The sequence below is a fragment of the Orbicella faveolata genome, unplaced genomic scaffold (genome assembly GCF_042242905.1).
Source record: "Orbicella faveolata isolate gen_17 unplaced genomic scaffold, um_ofav_v1 contig_1, whole genome shotgun sequence".
Lineage (NCBI taxonomy): Eukaryota > Metazoa > Cnidaria > Anthozoa > Scleractinia > Merulinidae > Orbicella > Orbicella faveolata.
Window position 1 is genome coordinate 7196820 of NW_028301536.1, and position 18181 is coordinate 7215000.

General features: G+C 38.8%; 1 protein-coding gene across 1 annotated transcript in view; it reads left to right on the top strand.

Moving 5' to 3' along the window:
• LOC149117892 (uncharacterized) overlaps positions 1-18181 on the top strand; it is a 41345-nt gene that overhangs the window by 3799 nt on the left and 19365 nt on the right. The window contains exons 3-6 of the mRNA XM_089287217.1: positions 370-714; positions 811-1062; positions 1895-2015; positions 2773-2844. Coding sequence (XP_089143343.1) covers positions 370-714; positions 811-1062; positions 1895-2015; positions 2773-2844 — 790 coding nt within the window. The remainder of the gene's footprint in view (positions 1-369; positions 715-810; positions 1063-1894; positions 2016-2772; positions 2845-18181) is intronic.

An 18181-nucleotide genomic window follows, 5' to 3' on the forward strand; every position in this document is an offset into this window, starting at 1 on the left:
AAAATAAAGTTTATTTCAAATGCAAGAAAATTCTTGTATTAGAACATGGAGCTTAAAAGAAAAAAAAAACCCGAACTGTTCCAATTGTTCAGTTTTTAATTAATCCTTTCATAGAAATAAGGTAGATGTTTCAATGAACAGCTACTATAAGTATCAGCATCGCTGAATAAATCCTCTTTTCAGAATTCTGAAGTAAAGCACTAGACAAGGGCAGTCGTGGCATATTATCGGAGGTGGGAACATAATAACCGGTAGTTTCAGGTTGATTTTCGCCTTAGATTGCTTTAGGGGTGCAATATGATTCACAAGCTAGCAGCATCTTTAACGGCTGAATAGATCGCATTTAGGACATGTGACTAATTTTCTCAGCTGCAGCATACGCAAAAGTATCCTTTCAAGATACTGGGGGAACAGTAAAACTGAGACCAGATGGCACCTACAATATTACAGTTCCTGAGGGGCATTACGTGGAAATGACCATCACTTCTCGCCTTGACTTTGGATTCTACCCTTGCTTACTTGAAGCATACTTTGAGATTCGGGATGGATTAAACCAGTCAGCAAATCTCCTTGGTATATTGTGTGAAATATATGCAAAGGGATATGTTTTCCGGTCCAGTGGGCAAAACATGTGGCTAAAATTCCATGGAGAGGTGGAACTGGCTGAAATATATTCTCACATCAACTACACGGCTAAGCCAATGAATGTTACAGGTTTGTTTACTGATCCTTTCTTTATAAAATAGTTCCCTTGTTGCCTATAGGCAATAAACGAAGTAAAATTATGTTTATGAAATTTGTTTAATTCAGCGACACCAGTCCTTGCCCAGGTAGAGACAAAGCAGTCTGTACTGTACAATCAGACCTCATTCTTGTGGTGTTTGGCGGAAGGTGCTCCAGCGCCAGATATTGTTTGGCGAAAAAACGGACTCGTTGTGCAAAACAGCACTAGTGTGAGATATAGCATGGGGATTGTAAAAAGAAGCAACGACAACTATAGCTGCGAAGTGAGGAAGAATGATGAAGAAACCATGAAGGAGGAATTTGTCCTTTCCATTGAAAGTGAGTTGTAAACACAATAACACGAGAGATCAATATTTAGAGTAGTATGAAAAAATAACTCAAACAAATTTTGCCTAATTTTGTTTTTCGTTCTCCTGAAATCTCGCCGATATGCCGGCGAAATGTTGGCATTTCAGACAAAATGCCGGTGCCCTCTCGCTAAGTCACAAGGAGTTCTGCACAAAAATTAGCAAAAGTTATAATCTGGAAAGGAGATTTTTGGCCGGATCTTTGGCCGGATTTTTCATAAACAGGAGGAGAACTTTCCTGGCGTAAAATAAGCCGAACTCTTGCGCTAGTTTCACAGAAAACAACAACCGCATTTATTTAATTTTTAATGGGCCGCCAGTTAAATGACAAAATTGTGTATTTATTGGACTTACGTAAACAAAGGGAAACTTTCATCGATAGGTTCAAGGGGTGTTTTTTGTTCCCATCAGAAACCCCAGGATTCATAGAAGTTAGATTTTATACTGATATTGTTGCAACGTGAGCAAAGACAAGCACCACGGAGTATGCACCTTACTTACGATGGATCCACGGAGAGAAATAGAATTGCCTAAGCTAAAGACAACCAATTGAATATGCATAGATTAGCGTCAAATGGCCTTTTTTGTAGGGAGTCGAACTTGAAGGGACTAAAATATTATGACCTACTCTTTCTGCCATAATAATTCACTCACTAAACCCAACATTTGTGCCAAGTTTGAGCGAAATCGGTGATTTAAGTTGTATCACCCCTGCCTGTTTTTAACTGTTGTAAGAAGCATTTGAAAACGCCATGTTAAATGGAATGGTATAAATAACTACTTAGTATTCATTATCATTTCAGGATGCCTAAATCCCTGTCTCTGCGAATACCTCGAGGGACCTCATTCTGTGATATCGGTCTCGTGCCGAGGGAAACAGTTGAAGTCAGTTCCAGGGCCATTGCCATCCGGCACTGCTGTGTTGTAAGCAATATTTATAACCTCATGGTACCATTATGCTCTATTTGAAAGTGAGAAAGTACCAAGAATTAGTGCAGAAGATTAAGTAATTCAAGAATAGTTCGAATCATTTATACAGCTTCACACTTATAGGTTGTGTTTGTAACTACCAGGTACGTTGCCAAATACGTTACGACGTTACGTTACTTTGTAAATGTCGTCCGCACATGTGCAATAGGTTTTTTCGCAACAATGTTACGGGCCATTGTTAAAAAGCAGTGGAAAACGCACGACAGAAAAGGAGAGGTCTAAAAGATCAGAGGGTCGGACCGCCAGTCTTCTTATATCGGAGAGACTGGCTGAAAACTTCACACAGTACAGCACAATTGACTGGGGCTCAGCTCAACGCTTAAACTACAGTAAAAACTATTTTCGGCAACTGAATCTGGAAAGCTGCTATTCCAGCCTAGGACAAACGCATTGAAACAGATGATAAAAGCTACTGGCACCGAATTTCTCTTGACTTAAGAGAAGAGAGCAACTTAATTTGATTAACAATCGAAACGGATTGTTGACAAAGTTGGCACGATCTTACAGCTTGCACCATCATTAATAACACCTTCAACTAACAAACGCTTTTAACTACACATCTTTCCTGGTTTTCAAGACATAATTCACCAGCAACAGTTCTTTTGAGAACTACCCTCACCTGATCAGTCACCCTAGATACATTACTGATACCCCTCAGTTCAAACTACTTACTGTGATGTTTCCTTGTTAGGGATTTGTCAGACAATCAGTTAAAAGACTTCCCTCCAGGAATTTTCTCAAACAGCACTGAGCTGTTAGGACTGTAAGTTGAACTCAGAATCGATCATATCCGTAACAAAGACAGCTACAGGAAAATTATTCACACAATAGGGTTACTCACAATATTGTTGAATACAGTCTGTAAGTTGACTTCAGTATCAATCTTACCCATAATATCATGGGTTACAAATTACTCCATAATTTTGGCGCTAAATTTCTGCCTTAATTTACAATTACACATGCAAAATTACAAAACTGCCACGGCCACGTTTCGGGGGAAATTTCTCAATACAATAAACAAGTCAAAACCCCACAATTACTGTAAGCGTAATTTGTCACCTATGATATTAAGAGTCACTGACTGAAAATATCGAGAATGGCTGGCCAGGTTAGAAAAATCGAAAATCCTGAAACTTTGCCTAAAGAACCCTTTTAGGTAGCCACTTTCGAAAATATTATTCCGATTTTCTTAGAATTTAAAGTCTTCGAGAAATTCGCAAAAAACGAAAATAGAGCTTTTTGCCTCATTAAATATGCAAAAAATATCTGGAAAATTGACAAAGTTCTCGGTATTCGCATTGAAACAATTTACAAAACTAGAACTCGGGGTAAACCTAGCATAAGAACTTTACTTTTCTTCTATCTAACAATAGAAAGTTTTAAATTTTTCAAGCATTTTGAAGGATTCTGTCGACCGTTGAAGAATTGCCTTTTCAAGCCCCTATGAAAACGGCAAAAATTGCGTAGTTTTACGGGCTTAAAACGCATCTTGGTATGTCCGATACCGAACTAAAACAAGTACTGTGCAAACGAGTGTCGTTTCTACTATAATAATATGGAAAAACATTTCTGGGCAATCGAGGTTCACACAGGTAAAATGCAAAAGTTCGCGACAGTCTCTTCTCAAATTTGCATAATGCGGTATGTTCAGAGAACTCTATTGTTGAACACTCTAGTCTGTTTTTGTTCCATTTGTGGGCCATGCTTTGTGGGAAATATACAAAAAGATGGTTGATCCATGTCGTTATTACAACATTGTTTCATTATTTCAGACAAGATACAAAAAAGCTATAGATAAAGCCCAAAATATAAGTTCAAAGTTACATAGATTGAACACGCTACATGTATTACGTGACTGGCGTCACGTAAGATATATTTTCAGTTAGCTCCAATTGGAATTCCTCGATTATTGAGGTTTAGACACTTGCTTATAATAGAAGTATATGGGGGTTTGTCTTTCCCGTCTATACACACTCGATTAGCCTGCAAATATTCGAAAGGAGACTAGTCTTTTAAAGTATTTTTTAACCATTGTGTGTCGATTTTGATCTTGATGGAAAACGAATTAATTAGATGCACTAAATGAAACGAAGAGGTTTTATTAGCGTGATCCAGCTAGACCAAGAAAGTAGGTTTTCTTGAAAAATAGAGTAAGACTGTTTGATGTCTACCCCGCGATCTCATCTTGGTTGGAATTCGGCCTAGTCCAAACATCGTGCTTCTCCCGTTCCGACCTCAAATAAATTTGGCCCGGCAGTGGCATGAGAAAAAGCTATAAAAGATTCAAACGTCGAATTTAATTCAGTCGCGCAGAAGATCGGAAGAAGTTTGCTTTGCTGAAGACATTTTTAAATGCTAGAAAGCAACTGCAGCTTGATGCAGCAGGATATAAATTCACAGGAACGGCGGAGTCTTTTATCAAGGGAAGGAAGGGGGGGAGGGGGGAGGAGGTGGTGGGGTTGCTTGAAAACGAGCGGTGCCGGCGTAAGTTTGTAGAGGGATCTAGGGGCACCCTCCCCCCAAAAAACATTTTAAATCTACGGGCTTAGAAATGGTATTTTTGACATTCACCATGGTGTAGTTCTTAAAAAAATCAACCTAGTGGATGAACTGTAAAATGACCGGTACCTTTAGTGCATTTACAGCAATATATTTTGAAGGTATTGTGAGCTTGATACATCTTTCTCAACCCTCCATGATATATCACGGCCTTAGTACTGACTGACCTGCGCTTTTACACAAGTTCCCCCGTGTGTGGGAAGGAAGTGAACGCTGCGGAAAGGTTAAAACTATGTAAACATGAAAAGCTTCCTACAGATTTGGTACGAGGTTGTAGCTTTGTAAATTCTTGGTAAATCTGTAGTCAACCAGACTGTTTTTCGTTTTCTTTTCCTTCTTCTTTATTTCTTCATTTGTACCTCATACTAAAACAAAATAAACTGTCATCGTGGTAAAAAGTGGAGGGGAGGGGGGGGGGGGGGGCCTTAAGCCGCCACCCCGGCTCCGCCGTCCCTGGTTCAGTTCAGCACGTGCATGGCAAAGAGCAGGCCATTCGAGGCCAAGTCGCGCTACTGCCGTGCGGAACGGCATTAGGCCTGCCGTGCTATAAGTAGTCGCGGCTGCCGAACTGAGTGCATGCATGGTTTCATACGTCGTGCTACTGCCGCGCTTGAGTCGAAGTTCTCGGTATTCGCATTGAAACAATTCACAAGACTAGAACACCGGATCAACTAAGCATATTGAAAGCCGCGCTTTATATTAAATTAAATTTTGAGGAGTTCCGTCGACTGTCGAAGAATTCAAGCCCCTATGGAAACGGCAAAAATTGCGTAATTTTACGGGCTTAAAAGACGTTTTAGTTTGCCCTATATCGGGTCGAAATAAATACTTTGATTAACTTTTGGTCTTCTTCAATCAGTATTTCGAACAAAAAATCTGGGCAGTAAGAACGCACGCCAGCAAACACAAACGTTTTTAAGGCTAGGTGAACTTTTTTTGCATAATTGACGAAAACTGAAAAGTCTCTTCATAGAATGACTACTCGATATATTTCTAACAGTGTTTTTTGTCGCTGTTGGTGTCTTCAATTACTTAGCCTTAATAGTTTCCAAATAATAAAGAAAGAGGGAAATTCGATGGTTAAACTGACAACCGTTTACATAACACATTATCCCCTGTCATATTTTTCGGCTCAATCCCCGTAAAAGGTACCGCAAAAGCTCTCGCGGTGGACCTTTTGAAGATTAACTCCTAAAATGTACGACGAGCACCCCCGTTATTTTATATGAGTCTCCCCTCTCCCCCGCGGGGGAATGAATAAAGTTTGCATGCCGTGTAGGGCGACTTGGTTTCGGCGTGCTCATACGTACCGTGTCGAACTGAATTCATAGCCTGCTGCATTAACTGCCGATGCTAATATTTGTAGCATTTAAAGTGGCCTTCAGCAAAGCAGGCGTCTTCCGATCTTTTGCGCGACTGATTGAACTCGACGTTTGGAATCACCGCTGTTTTCTTGTCATTGCCACTGCCGGGACAAATCTATCAGGTCGGAATGGCAGAAACGCGACGTTTGGACTAGGCCGAATTCCAACCAAGGTCAGATCGCGGGATCGATTTCAAACAGTCTTACTCTATTTTTCAAGAAAACTTGCTTCCTTGGTCTGGCTGGATCACGTTAATAAAACCTCTTCGTTTCATTTCGTGTATTTAATTAATTCGAGACATGCTAAAATTTACTTTAAAAGACCAGTCTCCTTTCGAATATTTGCAGGCTAATCGAGTGTGTATAGACGGGAAAGACAAACCCCCATATGCTTCTATTATAAGCAAGTGTCTAAACCTCAATAATCGAGGAATTCCAATTGGAGCTAACTGAAAATATATCTTACGTGACGCCAGTCACGTAATACATGTAGCGTGTTCAATCTATGTAACTTTGAACTTATATTTTGGGCTTTATCTATAGCTTTTTTGTATCTTGTCTGAAATAATGAAACAATGTTGTAATAACGACATGGATCAACCATCTTTTTGTATATTTCCCACAAAGCATGGCCCACAAATGGAACAAAAACAGACTAGAGTGTTCAACAATAGAGTTCTCTGAACATACCGCATTATGCAAATTTGAGAAGAGACTGTCGCGAACTTTTGCATTTTACCTGTGTGAACCTCGATTGCCCAGAAATGTTTTTCCATATTATTATAGTAGAAACGACACTCGTTTGCACAGTACTTGTTTTAGTTCGGTATCGGACATACCAAGATGCGTTTTAAGCCCGTAAAACTACGCAATTTTTGCCGTTTTCATAGGGGCTTGAAAAGGCAATTCTTCAACGGTCGACAGAATCCTTCAAAATGCTTGAAAAATTTAAAACTTTCTATTGTTAGATAGAAGAAAAGTAAAGTTCTTATGCTAGGTTTACCCCGAGTTCTAGTTTTGTAAATTGTTTCAATGCGAATACCGAGAACTTTGTCAATTTTCCAGATATTTTTTGCATATTTAATGAGGCAAAAAGCTCTATTTTCGTTTTTTGCGAATTTCTCGAAGACTTTAAATTCTAAGAAAATCGGAATAATATTTTCGAAAGTGGCTACCTAAAAGGGTTCTTTAGGCAAAGTTTCAGGATTTTCGATTTTTCTAACCTGGCCAGCCATTCTCGATATTTTCAGTCAGTGACTGTTAAAACGTAATCAAATGGTACAAACGTGAAATAAAGAAATAATTTCACTTGCGTTGTGTCAAAATTCTAATAATTTCCTAATTTCACCCGTCATCCTTTTGTTACCCATACTAACAGACACAGCTGAAGATAAATTATTCACATGATAGGGTTGACTGTCGAATACAAACGTACAACAGCACCGCCCAGGATTTTCCTAAAATTTCAGAAAGGGTAATTCATGTATATGATACATATGATATCCATATCGATATTAAGGACGGTGGCTACTTTTGCCAGCGCTTACTTGTTATATACAACACGGAAGAAATGGTTTACACGTCACGACGACGCGCGCTTGAGTTGAAATTGACGTATTCAACTACGCTACAAAGTGCGTGACTAAAATAAAAATAAAATTTTCCTAATATGACCAAATCAAGTTTAAGAAACCTGTACTAAAAACAGGAACATCAGAATAGCAGCTTATCGTTGACCACTTACTGTTAACGGCTTCCAGCTGAAAAATCAAAGTGGCTGTGAGCCACTGAACTCGGAAAATAAATTATAAAGGGTGTTATGAGGCATTGCTCATCAAGGAACTACTTGTGATGTGAGGGCAGTCTATAGCTTTCGCACAATCCCGTAAAGACTTTTTCCATTCAGGAGTGTGTTGAAATATTTGCAAAGTCAAACAGTTCAACGTTAAGAAACTTTTTGTTACTCAGGCCTGCCTACACGTTTTACATTACAAAGTACTGTAGTCAAAAACGGCAAGATCAATATGTTTGATCAAAAGTGATTTATAGACTTGGAGAAATGTCTAATGCCTGCTTATAGCCAGCTCTCAGTTGGCTTAAGATTGTTAGATTAGATGCAAGCATGAGAAGCATGGATTTCGTTCTTAGGTAAAATTTGATAAAACCCTTTTTTTGAAAAAATAATTATTTGCGCTACACAGAGCAAAGCGGATATCAACCAATCTTGAGTCCGACATAAAAGAAATCACCGAAATCTATCTCAAAGCAGGTTATCCTAAGCATTTCAATCAAGCCACAATCAACCGTTTCCACGACCAAACAGACAAGGAAGAGAATTTAATCCCAGAGTATCTGTTTGAAGAGAGAAGGAAAGAATTTATTAAGTTACCTTACTTGTTCGACAACGAGAAACTCAGCAAGAGTTTAATAAACAAACTAAATACTCTTACGGATAGGCGTTTTATGTTTATCTCGTTGTGGTAAACAAGGAAAATCAAAAGTTTATTCAATCTCAAAGATTAAAACTGGCACAAATCAATTGTCATCTATCGTGCCGAGTGCACATGGTGCGAAACCTACATTGGGGAAACAAAAGAAACTTCGCAGTACAAAAAGCAGAACACGAGAACAACTCTCAGAACTCCGAACCGGCCCGTCACCTCGCAAAACACCCAACCCACGCATACACATGGAACATTGCGTGCACCGAGAAAACCAATTGTCGGAGGAAAATAGTAGAAGACCTGCTAATTGCTTGCGGGAAACCAACCCTAAACAAACAAGTTCATTCTTTCATTGCGAAACTTCGGGAATAACTTAATCGAACAAAACCAAGTTGTATGTAATATATCAAACACGAGAGACAGTGTTTCATAGAGATATCCAAACACCGAGAAGAGAGTTGAAAATACGACGCGCAGCGGAGTATTTTTGACGAAATTCTAGGTGTTTGGATGGCCGAGGGAACACTGTCTCGAGTGCTTGATATATCTTCTCAATCGAAACAACAAAAACTAAGGAGTAAACGGAGAAGTAAAATCGTCAAAATCTTTGCTAATAATTAAGACCGGATGTCCAAGCCTCCTTCACGATGGTGATTTCTTCGTTTTAACTTGATGAATTATTAATGAGTTTGAGAAGTAAATTTCCATCATATGCCACTGGTGATGACCGTACGGTCGAAAACATTTTGTTTTGTTTTGTTTTTTGTTTTTTTTTTTAATTAGTAACTTTTAGCCTTTTATAAAACATTTAAAAAGCAGCTATTATGACAACAATTATTTATTAATGTATGTTAAATATTGAACTAGAAAGTTGACCAAAGAGTGAAGATTGGGATCAAGATAAACAGCTGCTTTTATTGGGAAAGTAGTTTTTTTTGCACCAAATCCACTGAAATATTTACTGATTTATCATAAATTATTTAGCACATACACGCAAAGTGTTCATGCTCGTTTCAGACCAATCCGTCCGAGCGTTTAGGACACGTGATTTAACCGAGGCTCATTCCAGTTTAGGTCAAATCGTGGCGCTGCACGTTTTCTTTTCATTACGTTGTTATTCCACTTGTATAAATTATGGTCAAAGGAACGCTAACCGGATTGTCATTTTGTAAAGGAACTTACGAAGAAACAAAAGGATCGAACATTACGAACACTCATGATTTAAGGCTACGGTAACAAGGATTCTCGTATCGTGTTGTTTTCGATACGAGAATCCTTGTTACCGTAACCTTAATTCATGAGTGTTCGTAGTGTTCGTTTCTTTGAGCCAGATTAATTTGCGTACTCTCTGCATACTCAGCGAACGACCCACTCGCGACACTTCAAATTTTTACGGAGCTAGTTAATACTCACGCACATGTCACGCTACCTCTGGTTCACAGATTTACCGGCTACAAAGTACACTGTAGGTTAAAAAGAGCGCAAAGAATTTCTTATAGCTTTTTAAAAACCTAGAATACATTGACTTGGATCGGGTGGTAAGTGACAACTTGGAACTTCTATGAATTTGGACTCTTGGTGGTAGTCCCGTACGAATTATTCGCATTTTTGCTATTCATACGGGAATTTTTCCTGCTTCCATAGCAGACACAGTTTCAGTCAGCGTTAGATAGTTTTTTTCGTATTTAGTCCGGCTACTCGCGGTTAGTTTACCGAAGGATGGATGCTTCGAACGTTTTCTCCTTCCAAATCAGGTGAGGAATACATGCACACTGAATCTCGTAGCGCAAACTGTTCCACCAAAATACGGCTGGACAGGTATTGTCTGAGGAAAGTGTTCAACTATGACATTCAAAAACAGGTTAGCGATTCTTAAATTTTATGGTAACTTTTAGTTATACTCGAGGAATCCCGTATGAATAGCAGATACCAGTCGCTGTACGGTCCCTTCTTATCGCGTGACATGTGCGTGAGTATTAACATTGCGGCTCGTAAAAAATTTGAAGTGTCGCAAGTGGGTCGTTCGCCGAGTATGCAGAGAGTACGCAAATTAATCTGGCTCAAATAAACGGCGCTCATTGGAATGGCTTTTTTTTCCTAAAGGTGAATATAACAATTTGGATAAGGAAGAATCAGCAATTACAGAGAAATTCAATGAAATCTTCTGACTCCCGTACGAATAGCAAATACAAGTCGCCGTACGGGTGCCGTACGAATAGCCACTGCGCAAACATAAATACGGCAGCGAGTGTCTAAAAACACTAAGACCTAAGGCCTAAGACTCCCTCCGAATCTCAAAAACAAGTCAAAACTCACCAAAAAACAACACCCGGCGCGGTAAGAGTAATCACACTAATGGCCGCCGCACAAAAACACTCAACATTTTGCTAGTGGAACCCAGTCTACACGCCAAGTAGAAACCACGTGACAAACGCTTTGCTCGCGTGGACAAATAAATAAATAAATTTCGCTGGCGTTGACAAAGTGTGGGAAATCCCACACAAAAATCGCCTGGAGCCTTTAATCATTCGTTTATATCGATTGCTGGCGAACTCACAATATCACGTAGGTTTGTGAAGACTTTCCCTGAATGGAATCGCTAAAAAAGAACCATAAGTATTTTCCTTACAATGGAAAATCGTTTCACCTTCTACCTCTCGAAAATAACGAACTTGACACGCTGTAAGCCTCTGTAAAACGGCCTTAGACGGCGGATGTTCGAAACCCAGTTGGGGGAGGGGGGGGATAGTCCTTTCCCGATTATGCTAGCGTATTTTTGGCATTATTTGGTTAAACAAGCATTTTTTCACACTTTTTCTGTAAAGGGAATTGCTAGCATTATTTAGCATTTTGCATAACTTTGATCTAGATTTCAGCACTCGAAAGATTTTAAATGCTAAATTTTAGAATTCAAAAGCATTGTGATGATTTACTTTTGTGTTTGCGAGAAGGATTTCTGTAACTGTAACTACGAACTAATTGAATCTGAACTGACTTGAAAAGTCTGGACCTAGATGGTCAGTGGTTAACTTTCAGGGCCCCGTTCACGCGCTACGCCAGGAGGGAGAGGTCAACTTTGCTTGCGTAGCCATGCGATTGCGCGCCCGATTATCTTAGCCATTATGACGTCGCTCGTGAGCTGGCCTGTGAAGTTTCAACGGCCGCTAAAAAATGACACCAGAAAAGTTTTTCATCCGATGATTGCTCAAAGAATTTGAAAGAAAGCGATCAACATGTTAAGATAACATGTTAATATTGTGTCCAAAAATACTTTGGGTTTCAAAAACTAGATGTCAGAAGGCACAAAAACATGCAAAATTTCGAGATCGCCGGCTCAGTTGAAAACGCGATTGAAAAGTGAAGCTTTATGCCCGTTTCTTGGGCGATATCTGGAGAACCCAACAATGAACAACAAAAACACAAAAATATGATCTTGATATGGTTTAAAACGTTTGAATGGTGATGAAAACGAATCATTTAACATATGCATAAAAATGATCACTGGGTTTAAACCCATTATTTCGTAGACGATAGCGTGGAGGACCTGCTGATCAGTACTCGAAACCCTCGAAATATGAGAAAGTATTAGATGGAAAATGCTCCCTTACAAAGCCATTTGAACTATCAAGTTATATAGTGAATAATGTACCAAGGAATTATTTTTCTGCACTAAATTATCCGCAAAACCGTCAAAGATAACATTTTCTTCTGCGAGGCCAACCAGCTCCGAGCAGACGTGTGTATATTTTAGATGGTAAAATGATATAAAATCACTGTAAGGGAGACCTAGATGAAACGGATGATATCCAGAATAACATGGACGAGACCTCTTGGCAGAAAGGTGCTTTATTTCATGTAAAAATGCTCGTCAAATATGAGATCGGAGCAGGATCTGTTTCCTCGGGCGTTCGCATGTGAAGTGAAGTGACGTGAAGTGAAATGAAGTGAAGTGAAGTGAAGTGAAGTGAAGTGAAGTGAAGTGAAGTGAAGTGAAGTGAAGTGAAGTGAAGTGAAGTGAAGTGAAGTGAAGTGAAGTGAAGTGAAGTGAAAGACTTTATTTAATGAGGGTGACCCGTGACAGTAACTTAAGTTACTGATAAACTTGGGGCCCTCAGCTTAAAATAATTAGAATGCTAAAAATATATTATTTACAATAAAATGCTAAAATACGATATTATTTACAATAAAATACTTAATTAAGTTACTATTAAAAAATGGTTACAAATAATAAACTGGACTTACAATTTCAAACATACTACGAATAATAAGAGTTAAAAAATTCCATTAGTTTTCTGAGAGTTAAGAATAGTATTACATAATTTAGCCTTAAATGATTTAACGGACTTCTCTGTTTTTAAAGACCGGGGTAAACTGTTCCAATCTTTAATAGTTCTGACGGCGAAAGTGCGTCCTCCCTCCGAGGCGTTTCTGTGAGAGGGGCATAATAAATTTAAATTACAATTTCTAGTACTTCTCGAATGGACGTCAGAGTTTTTCCTTAAAGATGTGTTCATGTATTCAGGTAAAATTTTGTTTATCCTTTTGTAGGCCAGTGTACATCGATTTATATAAGCTTCTTTGTAAAAAGGGATCCAGTTTAGCTTATTAAATAAAGTGACAGTTCGACTAGTACGTTGTGCTGCAAGAATAATACGCGCAGCCCGTTTTTGCATACGGAGAACTCTCTCGAGTGCCTCTTTGTTACACGATGTCCATACTGTGCTTGCATACATGAAGAGTGGTTTGATTACTGCGTTATAGTAGATCAATTTTTGATTCTTTTTCAAGTAGCAGCTTATATGGCGTAGAAGACCAATTCGTTTTGAAAGTTTGTTACATAGTTCGTCAACATGTGCTTCGTAAGTTAGGTTCTCGTCGATTATCACTCCAAGAAGTTTATGGCTACCAACTTGTTCAATTTCTGCATTTTGCATCCTAGCTTCAAATTTTCCTGCGTCATGGGTTATACGTCTGCGCAGACGCTTTCCCGTAGCCAACAACGCTTTGGTTTTCTTGGTATTTATAAACATTTTGTTTTCACTAGCCCATTTCTCAACTTCTGTCAAGTCCTTTGTTAATGATTTGTTTAGTGTAGGAATAGCTTTCCAGTCTGAGCTTAAAGACAAGGTGGTATCGTCTGCATAGATATCCATAGTTGACCTGTGAACGTTTAGAGGCATGTCATTGACAAACAGGAGGAAGAGCACCGGTCCCAATATTGATCATTGGGGAACGCCCTGTCTGATAGTCAGCTGTTCAGATGTGGTTTTCCCTAATGTAATAAATTGCTTTCTCTGAGACAGGTACGATTGAAACCAGCCAACAGACGGAGGGCTTGCACCGTAAATAGACAGCTTTTTTAGAAGAAGTTCGTGATTTATAACATCAAAAGCTTTACGAAAATCTATAAATACCAGACCGGTCACTTCGTCATTGTCCATGTTTTTCAGGATGTGATCCGTAAGTCTGATTAGAGCTGTTTCTGTAGAGTGACCTGACCTGAAGGCTGATTGATACTCATATAACATGTTGTTGTCATGTAAAAACTTAAGAAGACAGCTGGCTACGTGTTTTTCGATAATCTTCGAAAAGACAGGTAAAACTGATATCGGGCGGTAGTTGTTGATATCGTTTCGTGCGCCACCCTTGTGCAATGGTGTAACTTTTGCTACTTTCCAACGGTCTGGAAAACTGTTTGTCGATATTGAAAGGTTCAGCAATTTGCATAATGGACTTGCAAACGCTGGTGCAATAATTTTGAGTACACGAATACTTATGCCATCGTGCCCAGAGGCCTTGTTACAAGCGATTTTCCCTATGGTGTCAATGATCTGCTTAGGCGTTATTGGAGGGATGTTGAAAGCCACGTTATCATTCAATCGCGAAGAGACAAAATTTTTCAGCTTGGTGTCATCAAACTCTACGCCAGCGTCGTTTTCCTTGCCAATTTGATCTAGGATGTTTACGAAGTACTGATTAAGCTCATTTGCAATGGAAGCTTCGTCACTAATGATGTTGTTTCCTGTGTTTAATTCATCGATGCGAACTCGAGGTTTACTAGTCCCACTTAATGTTTTGAGTGCTTGCCAAACTCCTTTTGGATTTCCTTTGTTTTCGTCGATTTTCTTGCGGAAGAAACTTCTCTTTGTTTTTTTGATGAGACTTGTAGTTTTACCCTTTGCATGCGTATAGCGTTCCCAGTCTGCAGGCAGATTTGAAATTCGCGCCGTTTTCAACAGCTTGTCTCTTGTTTTCATAGACGACAAGATCTCTTTAGTCATCCAAGCAGGCTGGTTCGGTTTCTTGACGCGTTTAGATTTTAGTGGAATGTGCCTGTCCAAAACGTCATTTAGCATTGTTTCCATTGTAATCAAAACATCGTTTAAATCATCAAAAACAAAGGCAATGTCCCATGGGGCACATTGTAGATCATGTAGTAGTTCATTTGTATTCAGATTTTTGAAGTCACGATATTCTATGGTACTGTGGGTTTGATCTCTTTGCTTTTTGGAGTATTTACGTCTAATAAAAACTGGCAAGTGGTCTGAAAGACCAATATCTGGTACAGAGATTTCAGTAACAAAACCAGGATGCGTTGTGTAGACATGGTCGAGACAAGTTGAGCTCACGGGACGTGTAACTTTGTGCACGAGTTGGCTTAAATTTAGGCTTTTTTATGCCTTCGCTAATCGATGATGTTTGTAGACATATGTATCCAAGAAGTTAATATTAAAGTCTCCAAACACATACATTTCTTGGTTTCTTAAATAAGCTGTTTCAATGTTAAGCTCCAGTTTGGCATCCGTGTCCGCCGTTGAAGAAGGCGGGCGATAAACAGCTCCTGTGAGGTATTTCTAGAACGCAGTCAGGTTTGTTTGGTTTAAGAAATGTTTCGAGGAGAAAAAGCACATCGATTTCTTGACGTCTAGTGGTTAGTAATAACCTTATCTGCTCAAACTTAGTGTCCGTTAGATTGTTTACGTTCCACTGTCCTAGTCTGAGACCTTTTCCTGGTAAACATACCTTGGACAAATTGACTGTCTTGTCATTCTTGTTTTCACTTGGAGTAGTCGGGCCAGGATTCGGGTTTACATCACAGGCCTTAAAAATTTCGAGCTCCAAAATACGAGGATTGAAAGTTGAAATACCATTTGTAGTATATTTCATCACAGAGTGAAAGAATTTTCGCTTGAAGTTCTTCGGTTGAATGCTGAAACTGCCTTTAGTCCCAAAATGGCCGCGCTCGTCGGGCCTTGCTTTGTTGCCGTAACACATTGCTGCTGATATCTACCCAAATTTCCGATATAATCGCTTTCAGAGAAGTTATGATCGTAATAACTTGCTGAGAGAAGCACAAGTACTTCGAAAACCTACTGTAGTACTCGAAAATTTAGCCTTTTCACCGAGTAAGACGCCATGGCGAAGAAGCGCGACTCCAAATGGCTTTAAGCTGGTCCAGTCTTTTTCTGTAATGCAAAGCTGTTTCTTCTTCTGAACCTCTGACAAGAGAAGTATCCTAAACTGGTGCCATGGGTTCTAATTTTTTTCATTTCTCAGTGTGTTACCTTAAACCTGTATATACTGTGAATGAAAACTGTGTAGGATGCTATATGAAAAGAACTGAAAAAATACAGAACCTGGTTCCAAGCAGGAAAGAAGGAAAGAATAAATGAACAAGGACACTTCCTATGCTAAGCCATTGGCAATAAGAATTAACTTATCCAGGAGAAGCTTGCTAAGCCAAAATGATTTATTGCCAAAACAAAGATTTCAGTAAGGAAGGTTATGACAAAGCTGGAAAGATCAATATCAGGTGATCTCTTATTATAACCAAACCCCTTGTTTTCTAAAAGTATCTGTCTTGAGAAGCTGTAATAGCTTTACTGCCTCTATGTTTGAAATAATAATCAATTCTTTTCTTTATACTCAATGCTTTTAATTTTCATCATAAATCTTATGTAAATAAAGATAGCTTTAAGAATTATTTTACATTAAGCTTAAACTGACCTAGAAAGAAATATTCTAGAGAAGAGTGTCACAGAGGTTGTACTTTTAAACATGAACCCCAAGCCTGATTTCTCCCCAGCTCCTTCCATCCCAGGTTCCCTGTTGCTTTTTGTACTGATGAGTTTATTTTTGACTTTAAGAGAATGCATCATGCTAGTGATACATGTAAGCGCACAATTTCAGCAAATAACAAAAAAAAAAAAAAGAAAGAAAGAAAAAAAAACACACAAAAGATTGGGTTTAAATGTTTAATTGACAGTACATTGACAATAACTAGATAGCTTTGCATGGTGGTTGCATGTATTGCCAGAAACGGCACCTGCTTGAACGGTCTTGCAAAGGTAGTGGAGGATGGTAACCTAAGATTTAAAAAGATTAAATGAAACTTCTCTTAGTAATTCACCAGTTGAAAACTTGAGTAAACGTTTATATGACGTCCCTTCCGTCTTCTGTTTTTATATCACCCCTAACTCTTTTCAACAGAAAATGTAAACTAAACGACAAATTTCCTAATGAGATCTAGCACCAGGAACTCAATATTTATTTACCATTAAAAAAAATGTAATTCTCACAATTAAACTATTCAACCCCATCCACCTTTTAAGTCCTGTCCAAGCAGATACGATGCGGTAATGAACATGAGCTAATATAATTCAGAATTTATAAAACATTAAATGGCACATCTCCAGTATCAATGTATTGAATTGAGATCTTCAGATTTTCACATAAAGAATTCTTTTCAGCACCCTCAACCTGCACAAAGGTAAAATAAAATTTCTGAGGCGTGTCAAACAAACTGCAACAAATGCTCTGCATAAGGCATTTTTGGATCCTTACACAAAGAAAAACGAGTCACAATACCGTATAGGAATTAAAATACATCAAACTTCAAATTCCTAAATTGTCGATCACCTGTGCCAATTTGTAAACATAATAAGATCCAGCAACAGGAACTCAAGGTGACCAGAGTTTGAACTCAAGTTTTGTTATATAAGCATACATGATTGCAGCCGACAGTGAGGCCCTTTATTTAGTCTTAGGTAACCAAGAAAGCCCTCCCCCCACCGTCCTTAAGGGAAGTTTCTAACTTTCAGTGTCCATTTTGACGAATATTTTGACGATTTTTTACCCAGGCAGTGAGGCCTGGGTTTAAAATTCGGCCCTCGTTTTAGTGCAGAGTACACTATTGGGATGGTTTGGGAGTTGACGTCGCTAAAGCACTGTGGCACTGTGACATTGTGGTCACAAGGTGTAAACTTTAATGTTTGTATAATTAATTAATTTCAATTAATTAATTAGGCTTGCAGCAAGGCGGGTAGGATGGGGTGGGTACTTGTAAGCACTAAGTAAAACGGGAAGTGTATGTACCTACATTACCTCCTTTAGTGTTCAAAAAGCTATTTATATGTTTCAGAAAGCCCCTTGCTCTCCTAGTGGTACTTTTCTCTTTAGAACAAAACCAATATTTGCTCTAAACGCATGCGCAGATTAATATGCGTTAGTGTCAACTACATATCAGATGGAAAATACATTTCATACAAGATCACACACTTACGTTGTGCCCTTTTCCGTGTGGTAGAACCCTAATAAGTTCTAGCATCGTTGGCGCGATACAAGAATGCTACTGTGACTGCGTGTCTTTTGGGATTACGCCTAACTTGGTTCAAGAAATATCATCTGCTGTTCCCAAACTACACTAGTGCGTTTATTTCATCCTTTAATTGTCT